Raw genomic sequence first — 27,049 nt, 5'->3', positions numbered from 1 at the left:
TTCTGTTTATGTGGTACTGAGGAATGGAACCCAGGGCTTCATGAATGCTAGCCAAGTACGCTACCACTAAGTCTCCCAGTCTCAGTAATGGATCCTTTTCTAGGTCATCAGAGCACTTTTTATTGGTTCTCTTGTGAGTCCTATGCTGAGAAAACAGCTCATCTCTGTGGACCAGCCCCTACCTGGCTTTCTGGAAGACAACATGGTCTTGAACCTTTATCTGCAAGAAGTGAAAGACAAGTATCCCCTAATTGCTCTTTTCATGTGTGCCAGTAGCTCATGCCTTTGTAATCCTAGTACTCAGGAGGCTGAGATCCGATCTTGGTTTGAAGCTAGCAAAATGAGACAAATTGGAGAGACACTTATCTCCAATTAACCATCAAACAACTGGAAATGGAGATGTGGGTCAAGTGATAGAGTGGCAGCTTTGAGCCAAAAAGCTAGATGAGAGTGCCAGGCCCTCAGTTCAAGCCCCAACCCCCCTCCCCCCAAAAAAAAACTACAGGGAAGACACTAAGGAGTTGTTTTTGTTTTTGTTTCCCCAATCTAGTTGTGGAATCAAGTATACAGGGTGATATGGGTCAGTGATGACACAGAAAACAGTAAATAGTAATTCCAGATGCTGATCTCCTGACCCACCTGAGCAAAAGGCTTTCCTTTTTCTCTGAAAGGTGAGACCATAGCACTGTATTTGAGGTGATGCTGTCATTTTATTGCTAGGATGGAGATAGGCAGGGTTGGGATACAGTGACTGGAGGGGGACGTTGCTTATAGCAGCAGGGCCAGGGGAAATCTGAAATAAGCTGACACCAGACGGAGAGGACCAAGCCACAGGACCATCAGAGACAAGAGAACTTCCAGGTAAGAGGAGGCCCAAGGGCCAAGGCCTCAGACAGGAGGCAGTTTGCCAAATCTGGGTAGCTGGAAGACATTCAGGAGTCAGGCATTTTTTTTTCTTGGTTGGTTGTGGAGCTTGAACTCTCAGCCTGGGCACTATCTACCACTTTGAGCCACAGCACCACTTCCAGTTTTCTGTTGTTTCACTGAAGAGTCTCATGGACTTTCCTGCCAGGGCTAGCTTTGAACCGTGATCCTTAGATCTCAGCCTCCAGAGTAGCTAGGATTATAGGTGTGAGCCACAGGCAGCTGGTTAGTCTACATTCTTTAGTACTGGAGAACTCAGAAAGTCATTCAGTATTATCACTCATGTGCAGCATCACATTGGCACATGATCAAGATGTCTCTGCTCTCTCCCTTGCCCATCCTATTCACTCACCAGTCCTGCCTGGCCGAACAGCAGCTGCACAGCCGTCTTACAGGCACCCCGCCATGTGGATGGGCACACCTGGTTCAGCACTTCTGTGACAGGAAAATCGTCCCTGGTTGTGATTCCATTGTAGCAGCCCGCTTCCTTGATCAGCTGTAACATTGTGTGCTGCAGGTGAACGAGGAAAGCATTCATATTTCAAGACAAGGACAGGTAGAATTCTAACATCTAAGCGATAAAAGCATTTTAAACATATGCAAATAATGACATTTGAATTCCTTAATTATTATCAGTCAATCCCAGAGAAAATGGCTAGATATGGAAACACATGCTTTAGTATATAAATATGACTTAAAACGCATCAACACTATATAGCCGAGGTTGGCCTGGAACGCATGCTCTTTCTGCTTTGGCCTCCTATGTGCTAGGGTTATAGGCGTGTGTCACCATGATTTCTCTAATAGCATAAACAGCATTACATATTATCTCTTTAGCAAATCAGTCAAGAAATTTGGAAATTCTGAATCCTCCCAAATAAAGAAACAAAATCATCCAATAAAAATAAAATACTAGTCAAATCCTCAACTGTTAAGCCAGGCACTGGTGGTGGTATCTGCAATCCTATCTATTCTGGAGGCTGAGATTTGAGGATCATGGTTAGAAGCCAGACTGGGCAGGAAAGTCTATGTGACTTATTTCCAATTAAGTACCAAAAAAAAAAAAAAAAAGAAAAAAAAAAGCTGGAAGTGGAGTTGTGTCTCAGGAGGAAGAGCACTACCCTTGAGCAAAAAAGCTTAGGAATACCATGCTGTCTAGGACTGAGTTCAAGCCCCAGGACTGCCACTAAAACAAAAGAACCCATCAACTCTCATTTTGGATGATCAAGTAAGTGGTCAGGTACATAAGATCTGGGAATAAGCCTGCAGGAGGTCAGCCTCCAGTTCTACAACTTCCTTAGGCCTTGGTTCCCTGTCTGCCAAATGGCGGAAGGGGTATAGTCACACCTGACAGGGCAACATTAAATGAGACAGTACATGGCATGATGGCTGACTCCATGCTGCAAAACAGCTATTAGTATATATCAATGTAAGATTTTCTCTCAATTCTCAAAGTCCAGTGAAAACGATCATACACTATATTTACTTTCAAACCCCTTAGGTTAAATATTTGAGTAGGCTTTTTTTTTTTTTGCCAGTCCTGGGGCTTGAAGTCAGGGGGCTTGGGCACTGTCCCTGAGCTTCTTTTGCTCAAGGCTAGCACTCCACCACTTGAGCCATAGCACCACTTCCGGCTTTTTCTGTGTATGTGGTACTGAGAAATGGAACCCAGGTCTTCATGCATGCTAGGCAAGCACTCTACCACTAAGCCACATTCCCAGCCCTGAATAAGACTTTCTTAGCAAATATTTCATTTAAAAAAATGTCATTATAGTGCTTGGGTTGTGGCTCAGTGGTAGACCATTTGTCTTGCATGTGTGAGGTCCTGGGTTCAAACTCTAATCCCACAAAACAGGTTTCTAGTGATGTCTGCCTTTAAATATCACTATGCTGATAAGGACTGCAGCTTCTTCTGTTGATGCCATTTGTGTGTGTGTGAGAATAGTGGGACTTGAATTCAGAGCCTGGGTGCTGTTCCTGAGCTTTTGTACTCATGAGTAGCACTCTACCACTTGGAGCCACAGTTCTATTTCCAGTTTTCTGGTGGTTAACTGGAGATAAGAGACATAGGGACTTTTCTGCCTGGGCTGGTTTTGAACTGCAACCCTCAGACCTCAGCCTCTTGAGTTGCCAGGATTATAGATATGAGTCACTGGTGTCTAGCCAAGGTAAGACCTCCTGTTTTTTATTCTATACTCTTCACAAGCCCATAGGTTCCCCTTGAGTGCTCCCAAGTTTATGCCCGTTACTGGAAACCCATGGAAAACTACCGTCTTCAGCTTCAGATTGTCCGCAGCTGACTCGTTAAAGGAGACTCCCTTCAGGAAGTGTGGTCCTATCTGCACGGGGACAGTGGGAAGCTCACACTGCATGGGCTGCGGGGGAGTCTGCCTCCGGCCTGTTTGCTGGGCTTCTACCTCGCTGCAGCAGCCCTACAGAAGGGAGAAGAGAGGAGGTGAGGCATGCTTGGTCCACATGTGCTGGGGCCATCACCTCCCACAGCTCCCGGAGCTACCTGACAGAAAAGCGCACCTGCAAACTCGCCTCAATCGCCTTTGGGTTCAGGTGGAAGCCAGCTTTCATTGCGTATTCACAGTGGCCTAGACTTTCCAGAGCTATCTTATAGGCCTGCAAAGGAAGTATTTTTAAGAATCAAGATTAGACACAGCCAGTTAGAATAAGATAAAGTCCACTCAAAATGGTAATTAAAATTTTCTACAGTTATTAAAAGGCTTGAGGCTAATAAGTCACTATTTTATTACATTTCCAACTGGCCCACCATCACTACTTGAATTTCTTTCTTCCGTTATACCACTTCCTACTACTCATATGCCAGGCTTAAAAAAACCTCACCTGCAAAGCGCTGTCGATTTTAACGTTCAGTTCTTTCAGCTGATGCTCGGGAATGGCTGCACTCTGGGAACAAAAGAGCTGCTGGACTTCAATTCCTGCCAGGCGGCCATCACAGCCCCTTTCTCTCAGTCTAGATGTGGCCTGTGACATAAACAGTGGTGAACAGGTAAAGAAGAATGCTACAGGTACCAGTGAAGTTAAAAGAGTAACAACAGTCAGTGGCTCACAAGTGTAATCCTAGCTGGTCAGAAGGCTAAGGCTAAGGATCATGGTTCATGATTTGAGGACAACGTGAGTAAGAAAGTTTTGTGAGATTCTATCTCCAATGAGCCACCAAAAAGCTGGACGTGGAACTAAGACTCAAGTGGTAGAATGCTAGTCTTGAGCAAAAAAGCTCAAGGCAGCACCCAGATCCAGAGTTCAAGCTCCATTACTAGTATTAAAAAATATAACAATACAACAACAAAAAACTCCAAAGCTGGGCACTGGTGGCTCACGCCTCTAATCCTAGCTACTCAGGAGGCTGAGATCATAGGATTGCAGTCTGAAGCCAACCTGGGCAAAAATGTCCCCTTTTATCTCCAATTAACCACTCAAAAGCTGAAAGTAGAGCTGTGGCTCAAAGTGGTAGAGTACTAGCCTGAGCAAAAGAGCTCAGGGACAGAGCCCAGGCCCTGAGCTCAAGCCCCACAACTGACAACAACAACAATAACAAAACTCCATATAATTCTCTATGCTCATTGAGCTTTCATGCTAGTGTAGATATGGCTGGAGGTCTGCCATCTCAACGTCTACCACACTCTCCTGCTGGCCTACCTAGCTGCCTGGCTAGCTGAGCACTTCCTTGCTCCTTGGCCAGCTACACCCTGTCTTTCCTAATTCAGGTGTCAGCCTGCCCCTGATCATTTTCAGAGATGCTTTCTTGTACCACTCCCATGCACAAGGAGGGCCTTTCCTCTGGGCTCTGTACATTTCCACCACACCCTAGACACCCTGTTTTTCTAAGCTTTCTCCCAGCAAGTTGTGGCACAGGTTGGCATCTTTGTGCCTGGCACAAAGCAAGCATTCACAGAAACACTGCCGCCTGAATGAACAAAATAGTAAAGAGTTTCAAACCTATGTTTCCTTCAATTTTATCTTTTGGCTGGTACTGAGGCTTGACATTGGGGACTGAATGCTCTCCTTTAGTTTTTTCCCCTCAAGGATAGTACTCTACCATTTGAGTCATACCTTACTTTCCACTTTGGGGTAGTGAATTGGAGGCAAAAATCTCAGGAAAGCCAGGTGCTGGTGACTCATGCTTGCAATCCTAGCTTCTCAGGAGGATGAGATCTAAGGATTGCAGTTTGAAGCCAGCCTGGCCAGGAAAGCAGTGAAAATATTATCTCCAATTAACCACCAGAAAAAGCTGGAAGTGGCACTGTGGCTCAAGTGACAGAGCCTTGAGCAAAAAGAAACTCAGAGACAGTGCCCAGGACCAGAGTTTAAGTCCTAGGACTGGCCAAAAAAACCAAAACCAAACCAAACCAAAACAACAACAACAAAAACCAACTCAAGGATTTGTCAGCTTGGCTGGCTTCAAACCATAATCCTACTATTTTAGCCTCCTGAATAGCTGGGATTACAGATGTGAGTCACTGGTACTTGACTCCTGGTACTTGGTTTTCTGAAGAAAATGGCTCTTCTGAGAACCAAGAGGCAAAGGTCCCCTTTAGCCTTTCATTTGAACGCAGGGCCCAATCTCTCAAAGCCCAGTTACCTCAGCAGCCCCCCGCCAGGATCGCACAGCTTCCTCCAGTTCAGGAGTGTGGCCCATGCCAGACAAGCTGCTACCACTGCTACTGTTCTTTTTCTCTGGTACAACCACCTCAGCAAAACAAGAGTGAGCCACGGGCTGGACCTTCTGCAATGCGTGAGTCAAAAACTGGAAATGAACTTGTACTACTGTCAAGAAACATCGCCCCAGCACCTGCAAGAACAAGAGAGGAGGATTTCAGGTTGCAGATTGCGAATGGGTTAGCGCAAATTCTTTTCTCTGTGTGTGTGTGTGCGCACACACACTAATACTGGGGCTTGAACTCAGGGCCTGGATACTGTCCCTTAGCTTTTATTGCCAAGGCTGGTGCTCTACCACTTGAGCCATATCTCTACTTCTGGCTTTACTGGTGGTTCACTGGAGATATGAGTCTCATATGGTTTCCTGTCTCTCCAGCTACAAATTCTGACCTATCAACAATCTCAGAATGGTGAAATCAGACACTAGCAGGATCTTTCAATCTTGTTGGGCCTAGTTGCCAGATGTCTTGAAATCGAACATTTCAACCCAATAGCAAGCCCCCAGAAATATGGGTGTCCCAACTCCACACTCCACAGCTATACTTCTGCTCTCTACAGCCCTCATCTGGACTTCGACTTGCACCAACCTTGGGTTGTCCTTGAGCTCAATGCTGAACCAGAATAATCCATAATCCACAAAGTATTCAACAGGGAAGGTGATAGCCATATGATGAAAAATCTGCAAAGGTTGGTTTGACTTGTAGGCAACATTCCATTAGAAATGGAATCCAAAGACACCGGTTATTTTAGTGTTAAGGTGGTCAGTAACATAGTATATCATATTTCTGGTCCTTCAAACCAAAGCTGACAAATCAGTTTTCTGTGAGTCAACAAAACATAGTAGATAACTCCATTCATCAGTATAGTAAAATCCTCTAACCTGATACAGGTGAGTAGTTGGTTGGTTAGGAGTCCAAGAAGGAAATTCTTCAGTATGTTCTATTTTTTTTTCCTTTTTGCCAGTAGTAGAGTTAAACTCAGCTAGCATTTCACCACTTGAGCCATGTATGCCCCAAGCTTTTTTGCTGGCTATTTTGCTGTTGCTTTTCTGCTTGTCCCGGGGCTTGAACTCAAGAGCTTTTCTGCTTAAGGCTAATACTATACAACTTGAACCACAGCTTCACTTCCTTGCTGGTTATTTTGGAAATGGGAGTCTCTGGGATCTTTCTGACCACACTGCTTCAAACAGTGATTCTCTGGAGATCAGCCTCCTGAGTAGCTAGGATTACAAGTATGAGCCACCAGTAATCTATGCACACAATACCAAGTATAATATGTAATATAAACACATATAGTATAGCCATACAAACACATTAAAATACTACCTATTATGAACTACATAAAATAAGCTATGATGAGCCAGGCACCAGTGGCTTATGCCTGTAATCCTAGCAACTTTAGGAGGCTGAGATCTGAGGATAGAAGTTTATGCCAGCATGGGCAGAAAAGTCTAATGAGTCCCCCAAATCATCTCCAATGAGCCACCAAAAAGCCAAAGGTGGAAGTACGGCTCAAGTAGGAGAATACCAGCCTTGAGCAACAAAGCTCAGGGATGACGCTCAAGCCCTGAGTTCAGGTCCCAGTACTAGTAGCAAAATGAAGAAAAGAGAGAGAGGAGTCAGGCACTGGTGGCTCACAGCTGTAATACTAAACTACTCAGGAGGCGGAGATCTGAGGGTGGCAGTTCAAAGCCAGTCTGGGACAGAAAAGCCCATGAAGACTCTTAGCTCCAATCAACTACATGAAAACCAGCAGTGGTGCTGTGACTCAAAAGTGGTAGAGTGCTAGCCTTGAGCACTCGGGACAGCACTCGGGTCCTAAGTTCAAGCCCTACTATCGACCACCCCCCCAAAAAAAAAGACGGGGGGGCGGATAAAGTATCTTTTCTCTGCAGTGAACATCTATCATCACAGACTGAACGCCCACAGAAACATTCTGGGTTTCTACTCTCACTTCCCCAGAGCTCTTCCCCATCAATGATCTGAGCTCTGACTGGGCAGGGTGAGGGACACAGAGGCAGCAGACCTAGGAACCCTGAGACATAACTGACAGCAACTATTCAGTGTGGACTATAATAGCAGCCAGCTTTAATTGGTTATGCCTGATTTATGCTCATGATTTCACATGTCCTGGGAACAACCCTAAAGGGTTTACGGACAGTTAACACTGAGATACACAGAAAGGTATGAAATTGTCTAAGGCCCTATGCCTCCAGCCAGTATGCCCTATTACCTGCAGTAGTGTGTGAAGAATTAGATGCAGCTAAAGGCAGGTAGCACAGACAGACCAGGCACACCAGAGAATCCCAACTTTCAGTGGCTTGGTGGAGGGGAGGGGTAGAGCTGGGTCCTCAGGGACATAGCTCCTTCTCCCCACCCCTCACCTGAGCCATGTGGCAGGCTGTAGGACAAAGGGAGGAAGGGAAGGACAGTGAGGATGGCAGGCACACATTTGCTCTGACCAATAAAAAGGAGTCACTTGTTCTTGCAACAAATTCATCACATGCCAATGCCTAATATGAACAAAGCACAAAGCCCAAGGATGGTGCAGATAGAGAAGAAACAAGGTCCTAAGGTCACAAGAGTAACATTCTAATAATACCGTCCTAACAAGGGAAGACATTTACAAAGGTGTAAACAGACATGTGAAGTCAGAACTGGTTGTGAAGGCCCGTGGGAGGGTCCCGACACGTCCCCCTTGGCAGAAGGACTGGGTTGGGAGAGGGTCTCTTTTCAGAGGTACTAGGGGAAGGGCAAATACAGCTGCAGGTGGTGGAAGGCATGTCAGATAGTTTGAAGAGGCGTTGTCTGTATGTTGTCTCTAACACTGATTATATGTTTGACCCGGGGTGAGTCATTTAATGTAAGCTTCTCCATTATAAATAAGAAACGATGATGACAGGAAGTCAAGATACCATTGTCCCTCCCTACTTCTTCCCACGATATGTAAAGCATCATCCCAAATTAACTGTGACAAAACCATATGTTGTAAATACATGAAAGCCAATCACACCAATGGAAACTCTAGATCTCTAGAAACAGTGGCTCAGCCTTGAGTGGAACAAAGCCAAAGGACAGTGTTCAGGCCCTCAGTGGAAGCTCCAGTACTGGATTAAAAAACAAACAGAAACCCCTTACTTTTCACCTAACAGATGCACAAACATCACCTTCTAGAGAGGTCAAGGCACCTAAGTGAACTTATCTTCCCAAACATCTGATGAGTTTACATTCAAATACAAAGTTTCCAAGTTAATTGTTCTGCTCAATTTCATCAACAGTTCCCCTACTTCACAACCCTGGGGAGAACAGGTGAAATTGTCACTCTAGGCACTCATTCCTGAACAATTCAGAAGTCTAGAGTAACTGAAGGGAAGCTGATCTACATTGGCTGCTTTTATTAGAAATTCCAAAGCCATTCTGTCATTTCTTTCTCTTCAATATACCTTACACATTACATTTGGATCCCAGTGTCCTTAGCCTTGTCCTTCATGAGGTGTCTTTTTGTCCTGATTCCAGAGTCATGACATAATGATCCAGCTAGCAGACCAGAATGTGAACTAACACCTCAATGTGTCTCCAGAGACATAAAGAATGCAACAGATCACACTTGGATTATGAAAGTACCTTGAAGATTAATGCTACAGTAGAAAAAAGTAAAAAACAAAAAAAAAAATAAGACGATTGAAGCTAACATGTTAAGAACAACAGGGCTAGGAATGTGGCTTAGTGGTAGAGTGCTTGCCTGGCATGCATGAAGCCCTGGGTTCGATTCCTCAGTACCACATAAACAGAAAAGGCTAGAAGTGGTGCTGTGGCTCAAGTGGTAGAGTGCTAGCCTTGAGCAAAAGAAGCTCAGAGACAGTGCCCAGGCCCCGAGTTCAAGCCCCAGGACTGGCAAAAAAAAAAAAAGAACAACAAAATCAAAGGCTTGGGAGTGGGGCTTGGTGATAAAATGCTTGCCTCCTATTAATATGCAAGGTCCTAGGTCCAATCTCCAGCCTAGAAAATAAAAAATGGACAAAAGAGCTACAGAACCTTCTTTGCAGTCAGCATTAATTTAGAACATGAAGCAGCATCTTGATGTATGGAAAAACTAGGAAAGGAAGTAATGCCAACACATGCCATTAGTGCTGGAGTCAACACCAAATGCTGGCAACTCAAACAAAACTACATTTGTGTGCAGTGGGGGCCTGGGCACTGTCCCTTGGCTTTTTCCACTCCAGGCTAGCATACTACCACTTGAGCCACACCCCAACTTCTGGCTTTTTGCTGGGAGATGAGAGTCTCATGAGACTCACTTTTTCTTTGCCCAGGCTGGCTTTAAACTGAGATCCTCAGATCTCAGCCTACTGAGTAGCTAGGGTTAAGCTACTCAGATGGGAGCCACCAGTGCCCAGAGTCAGTGTACTTAATGTAAACTCTAAGCTTATTAATGGTTAAAGCGGCCAATATTATGCTTTGTATATTTTACAATAAAAATGTTCAAATGGTCCTAACTGTTGTCTCTGAAACCATTCCATTCCAAGCTATTAGCATCTCTTAATTAGATTACTGACTTCTACTCAGTTAGCACCAGGTTATCTACACATAACAAGAACTCCCAAACACAACAGTGATTTATTTTTGGAGAAAAATTTATTTTTCTCCTAAAATAAATCCATAGGCTGGCAGTGCAGAGCTAGAAGGAAGATTCCTGGGCGTCTCAGGGAACCCAGTTCCTTTCTTTCTACTCAGTTTTCACACAAGGCTTGTTTCTTCGTAGTTCTACATGACTAGATGACTTTAGCTACCTGACTGCATTGTAGATGCAGAAAAATGGAGGAAAGCATGTATGAAAATATTACAATGAAACACTCTCAGCTTACAAATGTATGTGGTTTAATGATAAAGATTTGAGATGGGCACTAATAATTCTTAGTTACTCAGGAGGCTGAGATCTCAGAATTGTGGTTCAAAGCCAACCTGAATAGGAGAGTCCATGAGACTCTATCTCCAATTAACTACCCGAAAAGCTGGAATTCCACTGTGGCTCAAAGTGGCAGAGTACTAGCTCTGAGCATAAAAACTCAGAGATAGTGCCCAGGCCCTGAGTTCAAGCCCCAAGACGTACACACACATACAAAAAAGTCAGGCCTCAAGATCACCCATGTAATCCTACCTACTAAGGAGACTGAATTCTGAGAATTGTGGCTCATAGCCAGCCCAGGTAGAAAAGTCTGTGAGACTCCTATCACCAATTAACCACCAGAAAGCCAGAAATAGAGGTATGGGTCAAGTGGTAGTCAGCCTTGAGAAAAAAAATTAAAGGACGGCGTTTAAGCCCTTGAGTTCATGCCCCAGTACTGGCACACATACAAAAAATAATAATAATAAAAGGAAATTCAGTCAGGCACTGGTGGCTCTAAGGGAGGGGGTATATGTAAACTTTATCTCAGGTACAACATGCCTGAAAAACAGAATCAAGAGTTTCGGGGGGGGGGGGGGGGGCTGGGGATATAGCCTAGTGGCAAGAGTGCCTGCCTCGGATACACGAGGCCCTAGGTTCGATTCCCCAGCACCACATATACAGAAAAAACGGCCAGAAGCGGCGCTGTGGCTCAAGTGGTAGAGTGCTAGCCTTGAGCGGGAAGAAGCCAGGGACAGTGCTCAGGCCCTGAGTCCAAGGCCCAGGACTGGCAAAAAAAAAAAAAAAAAAAAAAGAGTTTCAGGGGCTGGGGATATGGCGTAGTGGCAAGAGTGCCTGCCTCATATACATGAGGCCCTGGGTTCGATTCCCCAGCACCACATGTACAGAAAATGGCCAGAAGTGGTGCTGTGGCTCAAGTGGCAGAGTGCTAGCCTTGAGCAAAAAGAAGCCAGGGACAGTGCTCAGGCCCTGAGTCCAAGGCCCAGGACTGGCAAAAAAAAAAAAAAAGAGTTTCAGGCTGGGAATATGGCCTAGTGGCAAGCGTGCTTGCCTTGTATGCATGAAGCCCTAGGTTCGATTCTTCAGCACCACATATATAGAAAAAGCCAGAAGTGGCACTGTGGATCAAGTGATAGAGTGCTAGCCTTAAGCAAAAAGAAGCCAAAGAGGGCTGGGGATATAGCCTAGTGGCAAGAGTGCCTGCCTCGGATATACGAGGCCCTAGGTTCGATTCCCCAGCACCACATATACAGAAAACGGCCAGAGGCGGCGCTGTGGCTCAAGTGGCAGAGTGCTAGCCTTGAGCGGGAAGAAGCCAGGGACAGTGCTCAGGCCCTGAGTCCAAGGCCCAGGACTGGCCAAAAAAAAAAAAAGAAGCCAAAGACAGTGCTCAGACCCTGAGTTCAAGGACCAGGACTGGCAAAAAAAAAGAGTGAAATTATTTGGGCTGGGAATATGGCCTAGTGGCAAGAGTGCTTGTCTCCTATACATGAAGCCCTGGGTTCGATTCCCCAGCACCACATATATAGAAAATGGCCAGAAGTGGCGCTGTGGCTCAAGTGGCAGAGTGCTAGCCTTGAGCAAAAAGAAGCCAGGGACAGTGCTCAGGCCCAGAATCCAAGGCCCAGGACTGGCAAAAAAAAAAAAAAAAGTTTCTCACTCAGAAAGAAGGGCAGAGTCTGGATCATGGGAACCCAGTAGGAGTACATCTTTACTCCATGACCCCCCTGCACCCCCATGCATGTTAGGTCCTTCTACCAGCCACCCTCAGCTGGGTGAGTGGGATGGGAAAGAGGAGCAGCTGGAAACTGCACAGAAATGATCAGCCTTCAGGCTATTTTCCATCCACATCGCGCATCAATGCATTCAGTATACCTCCTGCCACAGTCTGTTTATTTATGTCTCTGTCTACTAGGCCTGGAGCACTTCCATTAGCCTCACTCACCTTGGCAAGCAGGCAGCTAGTTCAACTATGTTTTATTGAGGAAGGAGGGATTGGGCGGGGGGGGGGGGGGGAGAGTCACGTAGGCCAGGTGGCTGTGGGACATGCGTGGTCAAGAGGGATCCTAGAGTGAGCAAGGGCTCTCCCAGGTGTTCTTCCACATCTGGCTAATTTCTGTTGCTGGCTCGGAACATTTTAGCATTAGCGTGAGGGGCAGAAAGCCTGGTATCATGGAAGGATGGCTCGCCAACTAACCTTTCTACAAGTAAGAATGGAGAGGCAAACATATAACCCCTGTGGGTGCTGTGTTATTTACTTATTGAATTACCTACTTGTTTAACATTTGTAGTGTAGAGAAGTGCTTTGCCATTAAGCTTCATGTTTAGCCCTTTCTAGGCAAATGCTTATGAATGATTAGATTCCTGGTTTGTAACTGGGAGAGGCTGCCTAACAGGCCACCTCTTTAGTCCTGTGAAATTGTACAGACTGACAGGCAACCATAAAAATTCACTCAGCAGGGGCTGGGAATATGGCCTAGTGGCAAGAGTGCTTGCCTCGTATATATGAAGCCCTAGGTTCGATTCTTCAGCACCACATATATAGAAAATGGCCAGAAGTGGCTCTGTGGCTCAAGTGGTAGAGTGCTAGCCTTGAGCAAAAAGAAGAAAGAAGCCAGGGACAGTGCTCAGGCCCTGAGTTCAAGGCCCAAGACTGGCACAAAAAAAAAAAAATCACACAGCGAAGTTAGCCCTACCTGAAACTATATTCTGTGACCTCTTTTATTTCTGTTCCCTTTTTATATCCCCAACAAATCTAACTTTTCCCTTACATTCACTTAAGCCTTTCTTTTTTAAAGCAATGGTGCAATTTCATCCTGCCATTCATTCACTAAGCACCCAAATTAGGAACCCTTGGAAAGTCCTTGAGATTCCATCTCAACAGAGGAAGCTGGGTGTGGTGGTGTCCACTGTAAGCCAAACTACAAATGGAACCGTCAAATAGGTGGACTGTAGTCTAGGCACAGCACAGACAGGAAGTGAGGCTATTTAAAAAATAACCACTGTAATAGGGGCTGTAAGGTATTGCTCAGCAGGAAAACTCCTATCTAGTAAGCATGATACTGTGAGTTCAAGCCTCAGTGCCACCAGAAAAAAAAGTGAGTACTATGCTTTCTGTCACATCAGGAGACATGATCATCTATCTCAAATTTGGAGGCACTGAGATGGTTAATGTGACCTGAGTGAGCAAGGCCTAATTCCTACTTCAAGTAATTCCTCAGCAACCGTCCATAAAACAATTTTATCCTCCAATTTTCATCATGGTTCACAAAATGTTATTTTTAATTTTGTTCTCTCTCTCTCTCTCTCTCTCTCTGCTGTTGCTGGGGGCTTGAACTCAGGCCCCTGAGCTTCTCTGTGCTCAAGGCTAGTACTCTATCACTTGGGCCACAGCACCACTTCCAGCTTTTTCTGAGTAGTTTATTGGAGATAAGAGTCTCAGGACTTTCCTGCACTAGGCTGACTTGAACTGTGATCCTCATATCTCAGCCCCCTGTGTAGATAGGATTATAGACAAGCCACCTGCATAGCTATGAGACTTTTTTTTTTTTTTTTGCTAGTCCTGGGGCTTGAACTCAGGGCCTGAGCACTGTCCCTGGCTTCTTTTTGCTCAAGGCTAGCACTCTACCACTCGAGCCATAGCTCTACTTCCGGCTTTTTCCCTGTATGTGGTGCTGAGAAATCAAACCCAGGGCTTCATGCATGCTAGGCAAGCACTCTACCACTAAGCCACATTCCCAGCCCTATGAGACTTTTTTTTTTGGCCAGTCCTGGGGCTTGGACTCAGGGCCTGAGCACTGTCCCTGTCTTCTTTTTGCTCAAGGCTAGCACTCTGGCACTTGAGCCATAGTGCCTCTTCTGGCCATTTTCTGTATATGTGGTGCTGGGGAACTGAACCTAGGGCCTCATGAATACGAGGCAGGCACTCTAGCCACTAGGCCATATCCCCAGCCCCCCCTATGAGACTCTTATCTCCAATAAACTACTCAGAAAAAGTTGGAAGTGGCACTGTGGCTCACATGGTAGAGTGTTAGCCTTGAGTACAGAGAGGCTCAGGGATAGTGTCCAGGGCCCAAGTTCAAGGCCCAGAACTGGTGAGGAAAAAAAGTCTCATAGACTTTTTTGGCTGGCTTTGAACCACAATCCTCAGATCTGAGCCTCCAAGTAGCTGGGATTATAGGCGCGAACCACCACAGCACCTAACCCGTATCATCTTTTATATAGAGAAGTATGCTGAGGCTGGGTGCCAGTGGTCACACCTGTAATGCTAGTTACTCAGGAGGCTGAGATCCAAGAAGTACTGTTTGGAGCTAGTCCAGGTAGACAAATAAGAGATTCTTTTTTTTTTTTTTTTGGCCAGTCCCGGGGCTTGGACTCTGGGCCTGAGCACTGTCCCTGGCTTCTTTTTGCTCAAGGCTAGCACTCTGCCACTTGAGCCACAGCGCCACTTCTGACCATTTTCTGTATATGTGGTGCTGGGGAATCGAACCCAGGGCCTCATGTATATGAGGCAGGCACTCTTGCCACTAAGCCATATCCCCAGCCCCAAAGAGATTCTTATATCCAATTAACCAGCAAAAAGCCAGAAGTGGAGCTGTGGCTCAAGTAGTAGAGCACTAACCTTAAGTGAAAAAGCTAAACGAGAGTTTAAGCCTCTGAGTTCAAGCTCTACTATCACACACACACACACACACACACACACACACACACACACACACACACAAAGTATGGTGAGATTTTTTTTCTATACAGCTGTTTCCTTCATCAGTTAGAGCTAACTGGTTACCCTGAAAAGTAGAGTACATTAGAAAAGCAGGAACCTGGTTAATTCCTTACTTTTCTCCTTAATTAGTCATCTCCAGAATAATGAATTGGCTGGACCCACATGTCTTGACAAATCAGCCAAAGGTCCAGCCTCTCCACAGCAGCATTATATATAACACAAGTTTATAGTCATCCAAATTCCAATTGCTTAATTAATTATAACTTATTCTAAAGAGTAAAGTCTCCAGGCAATTTAGATAATAGCACATTTGCCACAGTAAAAATAAAGTAAGTCAGAGTTGAGCATTGGTGGCTTTTCTCTAGAATCCTATCTACACAGGAGGCTGACACCTGAAGGAGGAGGATTCAAAGCCAGCTGGTACAGAAAATGCCACAAGACTCCATCAGTAATAAACCAGCAAAAAGGCCAAGCTGAAACTTGGCTCAAGTGGTGGGATGACAGCAGTGAGCAAGAAAGCCAGGCAGAATGTGAGGCCCTCAGTTCTAGCTCTGGTATTGGCACCAAAAAAAACCCACAAAGGACTGCGGATGTGGTTCAGCGGTAGCATATTCACCTACCATGCACAAGACCCTGGATTCCATCAAAAAATAGAGTGACCAGAAATGAGCAGCTGTGAAAATTAGATTTATAAAGTGTCTTTTTTCTGTTGGTGTGTGTGCATGTGTGTATGTGTATGTATCTCTCTCTCTCTCTCTCTCTCTCTCTCTCTCTCTCTCTCTCTCTCTCTCTCTCTCTCTCCTGGGTTTGAACTCTAATCTGGGGGAGATGTCCCTTAGATTTTTCAGTCAAGGCTGTGGCTCTACCACTTGAGTCACAACTCCATTTCTGGCTTTTCTAGTAGTTAACTGGAGACAAAAGTCTCACAGCCAGGGCTGGCTTTGAATTGTAATCCTTAGATTTTGTCCACCTGAGTAGCTAGGATTGCAGGTGTGAGTCACTGTGCCAAGCTATTCAAGTTTTGTTTTTTGTTTTGGCTCATCATAGGGCTTAAATCTGGGTTTGGGTGCTGTCTCTGAGCTCTTTGGCTCAAGGCTGGTGCTATACCACTTTAAGCCACAATATCACTTCCAGTTTTCTGGCAGTTAATTGGACTTAAATATCTCAGGGACTGTCCTGCCAGGGCTGGCTTTGAATCATGATCCTCAGATCTCAGCCTCCTGAGCAGCTAGGATTATAGGTATGAGCCATCAGCACCTGGCTATGTAAAGTTTTGTAAAGTGAACTCAGTTTCTAAATGAGTTAGAACAGCAGCAGCAATTTAGATTTTTATTTGACATATACAATTAGGAAATATTTACTCCAAAATCTGTTATGGAAGATCTACTAGTCAAAACAAGGAAGGAATGTTACAATGAATGTTACTTGTGGGCCAAAAGGGGGTGGGAAGAACGGTATACACAGTTAATTCTATTAGGTCAATGAAAATCACATTTTGAAGCAAACTTCTAATATTTTCTGGCGAGCATGTATCCAACAAATATGGCAATATACCTGAATTAAGGCCCTGAAGAGTGAGTCTGTGCTCACAGTGTTATTTCAAACATTCATGGGGCTGAGTAATCATACAGTCCACAAAACACATGTATGAATGGATCAATCTGAAGGCCAACGTTCAATTAAGAAGAGTTAATGGCTGCCTATGATACTTAGAAAGCCAGTAAAAGTGCTGGAGGAGCCAGGCGCTGTGGCCCATGTCTGTAATTAATTCTAGCTACTTAGGAGGCTAAGATCTGGTTTGAGGCCACCCAGGTTAGGAAAGTCCATGAGACTCTTATCTCCAATCACACTAAAAAGTCAGAAGCGGAGCTGTGGGTCAAGTGGTAGAGTGCTAGCCTTGAGTGAGAGAAAACTAAGGGACAGCACCCAGCTCCTGAGGTCAAGCCCCAGCACAGCACAGAAAGAAAAGACAAGAGCCAATGCTATGGTGCCATCGAGGACCTCGTGTTGTTTCAACCCATGTCAGAAGGCAGACAAGCAAGCAGGTGGGTGCAGACAAAGAAAACATGAAAAGTGCCCCTACTGTAAAACAAGTCCCTGTCAGAGTAACTAATTGAGTTTCTAGAGCTAGAACTCACTCGAGAAAGACTGACCTAATCACCTCTAAAGGCCCACACTGTCCACACTGGAAGCTGGTTTTCAGAGTGAGTTTTGCTGGGGCAAACGACATCCAAATGGTAGCAAAGGCCTGGACCAGCCCATGAAGCTCCACAATATTAGACCACAGAGTTCCTGAGGGGTTGGTTGGGAGGGAGGATGAAAGAGAGAAGCCTCTACCGATTTGGTTCTAGAACCATAAAAAGAAACAAACAAAACAAAATAGGGGAAAAGTCCAAATGTTAGATGCCTAGCCATTTCACTTTGAAGGAGAGAGCCTCACTGGCTTATGACTAAGTCCTTTGGTAATGTATGAATTCTAGGAGCACCACCGGGAAAAGTGAAATGTGAAGTTGGTGGGGGATTGGAAACTATCCTCCCCAACCCCATTTTAGAACTGAAATAGGTTGTCTCAAACAAAACCCACAGGTTCAAAAACCCATCCAGTGTACTATGCACTTTCCAGTAGCCTAGGAGGCCTGTTTACTCCATTAGGCACAGAAAAGGGAAGGAGCCTCCCCCTTGCAGGAGAGAGAAGAGAGAAAGCAGAGAGAGGAAGGGGAGAGGGGAGAAGAGAGAGTGTGTGTGAGAGAGAGAGTGTGTGTGTGTGTGTGTGTGTGTGTGTGTGTGTGTGTGTGTGAGTATATATGCGTATTCCCACTACTCTGATCAGTATTTCAATTTCAATGGAGGAAAGCCAGCCAAAATTCTAAATTACAACAAGTACAATGACTGCTTCCCCTTCTCGGCTACAATAGTGCTGGTTCTAGGGAAAGGGAGGGAAGAAGGGGGGAGGAAGTAAGTACTGCCTATTAGTACTTTCTAAGTACTGGTGACTTCAGAAGTAAGCCCAGCATGCGGGGAGGAGGGGGCGCAGTGTCATCTTTAACTGGCCTGGCCTGTGGGATAAGTGAAACTTCCCAGCAGGGTTGGAGAGCAAACAGCCATGGCTGTTTCAGGTTGAAATAAAAGCCTTGGTCTTATCTTTCCAGATACTACTGCTGAATTCTAACTAAGTAAAGCAAAAAGGGCCAGGTCACCCTGGAATGTCAGCTATAGCAGCCTGGATCAACACATCTTGAGACAAGCAAGTGACCAGGATCACTCCCTGGTGGCTGAATAACAAAAAAAAATTTTTTTTGGGGGGGGGGGGGAGGTCAATAATAGGGCTTGAACTCAGGGCCATGTGCTCTGGTTTTCTCACTCATGGCTGGATGGCACTCTACCACTGGATGGCACACCTCCACTATTGTCTTTTTTTTTTTTTTTTGGCCAGTCCCAGGGCTTGAATTCAAGTGCCCAGGCACTATCCCTGATCCTCTTTATGCTCAAAGCAAGTGAGCGCTCTACCCCTTAAGCCACAGCGACCCTTCCAGTCTTTTCTGAGTAGTTTATTGGAGATAAGAGCCTCACAGAGACTTTTCTGCCCAGGACTAGCTTTGAACCACGGTCCTCAGATTTTAGCCTCCTAAACAGCTAGAATTACAGGTGTGAGCCTGTGGTGCCCAGCCACTTATGGCTTTTTGGTGGTTAACTGGACAAGAGTCTCACAAACTTTCCTGTCCTGTCTGGTTTTGACCTCCATCCTCAGATTTCTATCTCCTGAGTAGTTAGGTTAACAGGCATGAGTCAATGGCACCCACTGGTACCAGGTGCCTCATGCTCTAATTTGGCCTTTTCTACTTAAGTTATTACCCTACCAATGAGCTACACCTCCACTTCCTAGCTTTTATAATATTTCTTTTAAGAGCTGGAAAAATAGAAAGGACATGTGGCAGAGACCATACACATGTAGGCCAGTAAGCCTAAAACTTCCTATGTAGCCCTGGCAGAACAAGGGTGATGAATTTTGATTTATACCAATAATGTTGACGTCTCCTAAAAATTAAAACAAAATCATGGCAGTGCTGAGCAAATCTATAAGCACAGAGGATGCGAAGGCACGAGGATTGGGTAGTTCAAAAACAACCTGGCTACATACCTTGACCCTGACTCTCACTCTTTCTCAGTTCCTCTTGGAAGTGAGAGAGAAAATCACTTTTAAGCACAATGAAAATTAGCTGTGCTATTTAATAGTCTAGTTTTGTTTTGTTTTAACTCAAAGTAGTTTTAGTTAGCTTATGCAGCCTCAATTTCTGATTTGGCTCAAAGAACTAGGAATTTCAGCCCCAGGATGAGAGAGGAACAGTTCTCTCCCCAGCATTACTGGTCCAGCAGCTTAACCTGGATGCCCAAGGACACATGGAGAAACCCCGGATTAACTCTCTCAGCAGCTAAAAATAACTTTTAAATCTATTAGTTAAACAAGATCAAAGTTTAACCAATCATTTCTTGGACATGCACATGTAACTCCATGTTAGGCATGCTAGCCTACTCTACTCTGCAAGGCCCTAGGTTTGACTGGAGGCAGGGCTTACCATGAGCTGGTGGCTCACACTTATAATCCTAGCTATACAGAACGCTGAGCTCTGAGAATCATGATTCAAAGACAGCCAGGCAGGAAAGTCCATGAGACTTACCTCAAATAAACTACTCAGAAAAAGCTGGAAGTGTTGCTGTGGCTAAAGTGGTAGAAAACTAGCCTAGAGCACAGAGAGGCTCAGGGACAGAGCCCAGGCCCTGAGTTCCAAGCTCTACACTGACTTCCCCTCACCCCCCCCCCAAAAAAAAAAGAAGAGGAAGAAGAACAAAGGTAGCTAGCCTGATGCAGGTAGCTCACACCTATAATTCTAGCTATTTAGGAGGCCAAGATCTGAGGATTACTGTTGGAAGCCAGCTTAGGAAGTTTGTGAGATTCTTGTCTCTAAGTAATCATTAAACCACTCTTTCCCTCCCCAAGTGGAGGTATGACATAAATGGTAGAAAGCCAGTCTTGGGGGAATAAAAGCTAAAGGACAGTGCCCAGGCCCTGAGTTCAAGCCCCAGTATCAGCACCAAAAAAACAAACAACCACCAAAAAAAAAAAAAAGCTTTTAATTTACTTAATCTGAAATGAAAGCAACTGGGAACTTGTCAAGCCCTAACTTTTTGTTGTTGTTGTTGTTAATGATGGGCCTGGGGCTTGAACTCAGGGCCTGGGAGCTGTCATGGACTGATTTTTGCTCAAGGCTAGCACTCTATCACTTGAGCCACAGTTCCACTTGCAGCTTTGTTTGGTAATTAATTGGAGAAAAGAATCTCATGGACTTTCTTGCTCAGGCTGGCTTTGAACTGTGATTACTTCAGATATCAGCCTCCTAAGTAGCTACGATTATTGGCATGAGCCATTGGTACCTGGCTAAACTTTTTTTCACACAAGGAGACCATCAACACAGAGGACAGAGGCAGCCACCACAGTGGCCTGGATACAACTAACAGAGCTTTCTCCCTGACTTGGGGAATATAATTCCTATCTCATGTAGGAGATGGAAGGTACTGTACCTCAATGTCCTGGAGACTGAACTCCTTCTGATCTGTGAAGTTTGCGGCCCCGGCACTGAGCTCCATGAGCATCTTGGCAATCTCGGGTTTTATGGCCGAGGTCAGCCGGCTGGCTGCCTCCATGACGTGTTCCTGTACATCTCGGAGCTGCACGGCTGCCTTGGAGTAGGGGGAGTTCCTGAACACGGTGCTGAAGAGATCTGTGAGGAAAGTACTGGCACGGCAGAAGACGTTGAGGGCATCCAGGTACTTGGAGATGCCCTGCTGGATGTCAGCGATGGGAGTGGAGTGGGGCATGGCATGGTGGCAGCTGCCTGCAGCAGTCAGACTGCCCAGGGGGGCAGCAGTGGCCGTAGATGCCAGGGGAGCACTCAGGGCTCGGCCCAGCTCTGGCAGCGGGTACTGCTGATGCTGCTGCACCTTCTGCTTGGACCCGCCAAGCAGGAAGCGCCGCTTGTGGTCCATTTTACTGTCCTGAGCACTGCAGCAATACATGCGGGTGGGGGAAACTGTGCCAGGAATCGCAGGTAGGTGTGAGTTTGAAGTTTTAATTACTGTCTGTCAAAACTGTAGATAGATATAAAAATAGTGGAGTTCTGCAAATCTCCGTTTTAAAAAAGGCATTTCCATGAGGCAGGTGACTGTGTGAGCCAACATAGAGATGAGGACAACAGGTTCATACAATTAGTATTTTCAATGGAGGCAGGATTGCTGGACCAAAAAATAAAAATAAAAAATAAAAAGTGTCTAAAATGCTGCGTAAGAACTGTAGCATTCTAACTTTCTTCATAAAAAGATATGCTTGCTGAGAAAAATGTTTAATTGCTTTGCAAGAATACTTTCCATATTCGTATATACAATGGCAGAAAAATAACTTAACTTTTCAAAATGCAATATAATGAATCTTCAATATACCAAAAAAATTAGAACCCCACACCCATAAGCTGATCAACAGCAATTTAAAAAGCAGTACAGGGGTTATTTCACACAAGGTTCTTAAGAACGAAGGGCAAACCTCTGCAGACTTTTGACAGAGCCCGCCTGTCAAATCCATTTACCTATAAAGCTTCTCCTCAATCCTAAAAGTGTCCAAATTTCCTGTAAGGTTTTTGGAAAACAAGTTTTCTTTAAAATTGGCATTTGTGATGGTAATCTTCCTACTTGCTTTTTGTTTGCTGAGGTAGCGGTTTCCTTGTAACGTTAATTAAGATGTGCTTCCAGACTGGGTTGGCCCTGGTTAAGTCTGAAGTCTGAATCAAGAACGCAAGCATGTATTCATAAGGCCTCTATGTCATTTCCTGTAAGGGGGGGAGGGAAAGGGAGAGTCAGTCTGTAAAAATCAGTAATCCTAGAATGCTAACTTTTGCAATTTTATCATCCATATCCAACTTACACTACAGATAAATGGAGTAAGAAATCAAGTTACAGCCTCACAGAAAGAATCAGGACACGAGTGACAGCTCAATTATCATGGCTTAGAAAACATTCAAGTTGCAGCACAAATGTTATGTGCTAGGTGCCCGTGGTTCACGCCTGTAATCCTAGCTACTCAGGAGGCTGACATTTTAGAAGCCAGATTGACCAGAAAGGTCTATGAGACTCATTTACAATGAACCAGCAAAAGGAAGTAGAGCTGTGGCTCAAGTGGGAGAGTACCAGCCTTGAGCAGAAAAAGCTCAGGGACAGTGTCTAGGCTCTGAGTTCAAGCCTGGTATGTGCGCATGGGCATGCGTGCACACATACACATAAATATAAAAATAAAACTATTGCCAATGCTGAGTGTTTTTCAAATGCATTCCCTCCATTTTTATCTGCCTGAAGGACCAAAATATGCTCCATCCATTTAAGGACATTTCTTTTCCATATTTCCTTAGAAGAGTTCTCACTGGGTAAACATTCATGATTTATGAATCTACGATTCATGCAGCATGGACCACAGAAGTTAATGAAGCCAAGACTGGGAAGATCTAAGTAATGTGTTTGGTAAGTTTGCTAAGTTTGTAAGTAGACAGCAGAAAATGACATGGAAGTAGGTAATGGCACATTTTTGCAAAACCATAATAATTTCCTTCTCTCTTTTACCATTCTTCCTTTCTCTCTTTTTTTTAGACATAGTATCACTATGTAGACCATGCTAATCTCAAACTCACCATTGTCCTGACTCAGACCTTTGTGTGTATGTCAACTCTGGGGCTTGAACTCAGAGCCAGGGTGCTGTCTGAGCTTTTTTTCACTCAAGACTACCACTTGAGCCACTGCTCCACTTGTGGCTTTTTTGTGGTTAATCTGAGGTAGAAGTCTTACAGATTTCCTGCCCAGGCTGGCTTCAAACGGATCCTTAGATCTCAGTCTGGAATTACAGGTGTGAGTCAGTGGTGTCTGGCTGACTTGGCTTCTTCAATATTAAGGTTATATACCAGCATACCTTTTCCAGGTAATGCACATAATAGACATTTATTATGTGTATTTTAATAAAACAAACTTGGTTTGAAGGGGCTGGGGATATGGCCTAGTGGCAAGAGAGCTTGCCTCGTATACATGAGGCCCTGGGTTCGATTCCCCAGCACCACATATACAGAAAATGGCCAGAAGTGGCGCTGTGGCTCAAGTGGCAGAGTGCTAGCCTTGAGCAAAAGGAAGCCAGGGACAGTGCTCAGGCCCTGAGTCCAAGGCCCAGGACTGGCCAAAAAACAAAACAAAAACAAACTTGGTTTGAAGTCTTATGTTTGAACTAAGTTGTTTAGATAATTGATAGGAAGTTGATGTTTTGTTTTATTTTTCCTTCAGCTCACTTGCCTTACTGGGAGCTGGCAGATTCTGTGATCAAGAGTAGGAAATGGGTTAGAATGTAGCTCAGTGGCAAAAGCACTTGCCTAGCAAGTACAATGTCCTGGGTTCAATCCCCAATACCAAAAATAATGATAATAATAATAAAAAGTAGGAAGTACTGAGGAGAATTTCACTTGATTAACCCACTTCTAATTCCTGATTTCAATACTTGCCAACTTAAGGAAGGGTCCCTTGCCTGGCACTCATAGCTCAAGCCTGTAATCTTAGCCATTCAGGAGGCTGAGATCTGAAGATGGCAGTTTGAAGCCGAAAGTCCGGTCATGGGGCTTGAATTCAGGGCTTGGGTGCTGTCCCTGAGCAATTCGGCTCAAGGCTAGCACTCTTACCACTTGAGCCACAGCACCACTTCTGGTTTTCTGGCAGCTAACTGGAGATAAGAGTCTTACGGACTTTCCTGCCTGGGCTGGCTTTGAACTGGAGTTGTCAGATCTCAGCCTCCTGAGTAGCTAGGATTACAGGTGTGAACCACCAGAGTCAGTTTACAAAAGGCTTATCTCCAATTAAGAACAAAAAGTACCAGGTGCAGTGGCTCTCGCCTATAATTCTAGATACTCAGGAGGTTGAGATCTGAGGACTGTGGTTTGAAGCCAGCCTAAGCAGGAAAGTCTACCAGGTGCAGTGGCTCTCGCCTATAATTCTAGATACTCAGGAGGTTGAGATCTGAGGACTGTGGTTTGAAGCCAGCCTAAGCAGGAAAGTCTACCAGGTGCAGTGGCTCTCGCCTATAATTCTAGATACTCAGGAGGTTGAGATCTGAGGACTGTAGTTTGAAGCCAGCCTGAGCAGGAAAGTCCACAAGACTCTTATCTCCAATTAATCTCAGAGAAAGCCAGTAGTGGCACTGTGGCTAGCCTTGAGCAAAAGGAGACCAGGGATAGCACCCAGGCTCTGACACTGGTGAGAGAGGGGAGGGGGGAGAAAAGGGGAGAAGGGAGAAAGGAGAGGAAGAGGGACAGAGAGGGAGAGAGAAAGGGGGAGGAGGAGGGGAGGAGGAGGGGAGGAGGAGGGGGAGAGGGAGAGAGAGAAGGAGAGAGAGGAAAGAGAAGAGAGAAGAGAGACAAGGGAAAAGACTGGGCCTCTATCTGGCTCCTCCAGAAAGAAGGGCTCTGCCTTCCTGTCCTGCTTTACCTCTGGCTCAGTTGTCAATGTAATACAGTAATAAAAATATCTGAATTTAAATAGACTTAGCCATAGGTCTTCTGGTTGTGCTGAATTCCCCTATTAATGTGTGGCTATTATACCCTGGTTAGTGCCTGTGCCTTTTCAGTCAGTCGTGAAATAGAAGTCTTGTTGTGCCATACCACCACTAACATGGACTGCTTGCTGCTCTATTTTTTCTTTCTGTTGGCTTCATGACTGAAGTGGATTTAAACTTGTTTTCTGGATGGCGATATAGGTCAGTGGGGAGCACCTGCCTATCATGTGCAATACCCTGGGATCAATTCCTAGTGCCACATCCAAAAAAACTTGGTGGTCCCAGGTCATAGCAAGCAATCATTAATCAAATGGGAAAGTTGAATTACGTCATTTGGGGATTCAATTTCTCTTTGCATTTCTTAGGTCTAAGTAGAAACTGGATGTCAGGATCATGTGATACCTCCTGCCCCAGGACAAGTAGATTTCTGCTTGCTCTGTGGGCTGAGTAACTTAAAAAGACCTTTCTTAATCCAGTGCTATAATACCAGCTATATATGCATATAATACTAGCTACTCAGGAGGCTGAGATCTGAGAATCATGGTTCAAAGCCAGTTGAGACAGGAAAAGTCCATGAAACTCTTATCTCCCATTAACTTCCAAAAAGCCAGACGTGGAGTTGTGGCTCCAAGAGCACTAGCTTTAAGCAAAAAGAAAGAGAAAAAAAAAGTTCAGGGACAGCACCCAGGCTCTGAGTTCAAGCCCCAGGATTGGTACAAAAACAAAGGAACAAACAAAAAAGCCCAGCTTTCTTGTTTCTCTGTACTTTTTTTCCCCCAGACCAGCAGAGTTAATAAAACCTATTTATTCTCACTTGTTTGGTGGAAATCATAATGTTAATACTAGTATTATCAAACATAGTGCTTAATATACTGTGTGCTGTGTATGTGTAAACTCACCTGCCTCAGCAGTACTCATGATTATTTTATACAAAATGAAGTTGTGGCCAAGTTAGAGTAGAAACATTGGTGACTGTCACATTACCAATAATGGCAGAGCCAGGATTTTACTTGGTTAGAGGCACCCAAACCAATGCCAGACTAGGCATAAACACATGACTCAACTTCCACATTAAAGTTGGAACTTTTGTTTACTGTCAGTGGGAATGCAAAATGTTGCGACCATTGTAGAAAAATAGTGTAGTGTTTCCCTAGAAAATTCAACATAAAGCTGGGTGCTGGTGGCTCACACCTGTCATCCTACTTACTCAGGAGGCTGAGATCCAAGGATTGCATTGAAGCCGGCCCAGGCAGGAAAAGTCCCTGACACTCTTTTAAAAAAAATTTTTATTGTCAAGGTGATATACAGGGATTATAGTTACATATGTAGGGTAGTGAATACATTTCTTGTCAAACTTGTTACCTCCTCCCTCATTTTTCTCCCACCTTTCCTCCTCCCCATCTTCACCCCCTTATCTCCAATTAACTATCAGAAAAGAGGAAGTGTTTTTGTGGCTCAAAGTGGTAGAGCACTAGCCTTGAGCAAAACTGATCAGGGACAGTGGCTAGGCCTTGAGTTCAAGCCCCATAACTGACGAAAAAAAAGAAAAGAAAAAAAAAGTAAACATAGTTGCCAGGCACTGGTGGCTCACTCCAATAATCCTAGCTACTCAGGAGACTGAGATCTGTGGATTGTGGTTTGAAGCCAGCCCTGGCAGAAAAAAAAAAAAAATCTGTGGGACTCTTATCTCCAATTAACCACCAAAAGGACAGAAGTAGAGCCCTGGCTAAAGTGGTAGAGCCCCAGCCTTGAGTGAAAAAGCTTAGCGCACAGGTACCAATTTGGGTACCTGTGTCGGGGTGTAAACATGCATGACCATGTGCACATACACACACTAATACAGACAAAATGCCAAGAAAACCACCATTTTGCACCCCTAATGAAACTGCACTCTAGCCAATGATTAGCAAGCATTGTTAAAAATGATGAGATAAAAACTGAGGATAAAGTTCATGATGGAGGAATCAGGTTAAATTGCACCTGAACCTGCTGGCTAATTCTAGCATCATTAGAGGGGGAACTAGGCATATAATTACATACCTATTACTGTGATGAAATACACAGTACACAGTAGTCTTTCTGCCTAAAATATTGAATCAAAATTTAGCCTCACCATCTAGTTAGCAATCTGTAGAAAACATGACAGAACTCCAAAATTGGAGTCATTTTTTGTAGGTTTTTTCAGC

At 44.8% G+C, this 27,049-nt stretch overlaps 1 protein-coding gene across 4 annotated transcripts in view; it reads right to left on the bottom strand.

Moving 5' to 3' along the window:
* Positions 1-27,049, bottom strand: part of Garre1 (granule associated Rac and RHOG effector 1) — a 67,160-nt gene that overhangs the window by 25,956 nt on the left and 14,155 nt on the right. For 3 of the 4 annotated variants that reach the window (XM_048329757.1, XM_048329756.1, XM_048329758.1), the window contains exons 2-7: positions 20,819-22,116; positions 5,537-5,746; positions 3,778-3,918; positions 3,457-3,552; positions 3,195-3,356; positions 1,277-1,435 (exon numbers count right to left, since the gene is read on the bottom strand). In XM_048329757.1, the coding sequence (XP_048185714.1) occupies positions 1,277-1,435; positions 3,195-3,356; positions 3,457-3,552; positions 3,778-3,918; positions 5,537-5,746; positions 20,819-21,313 (1,263 nt within the window). In that variant the 5' untranslated portion in view covers positions 21,314-22,116. The remainder of the gene's footprint in view (positions 1-1,276; positions 1,436-3,194; positions 3,357-3,456; positions 3,553-3,777; positions 3,919-5,536; positions 5,747-20,818; positions 22,117-27,049) is intronic. The other variant, XM_048329759.1, reaches the window with a different exon arrangement.

The sequence above is a fragment of the Perognathus longimembris genome, chromosome 20 (genome assembly GCF_023159225.1).
Source record: "Perognathus longimembris pacificus isolate PPM17 chromosome 20, ASM2315922v1, whole genome shotgun sequence".
In the NCBI taxonomy this organism is placed as follows: Eukaryota; Metazoa; Chordata; class Mammalia; order Rodentia; family Heteromyidae; genus Perognathus; species Perognathus longimembris.
The sequence above is the reverse complement of the archived record's forward strand: the minus strand, read 5'-3'. Positions and strand labels throughout refer to the sequence as shown.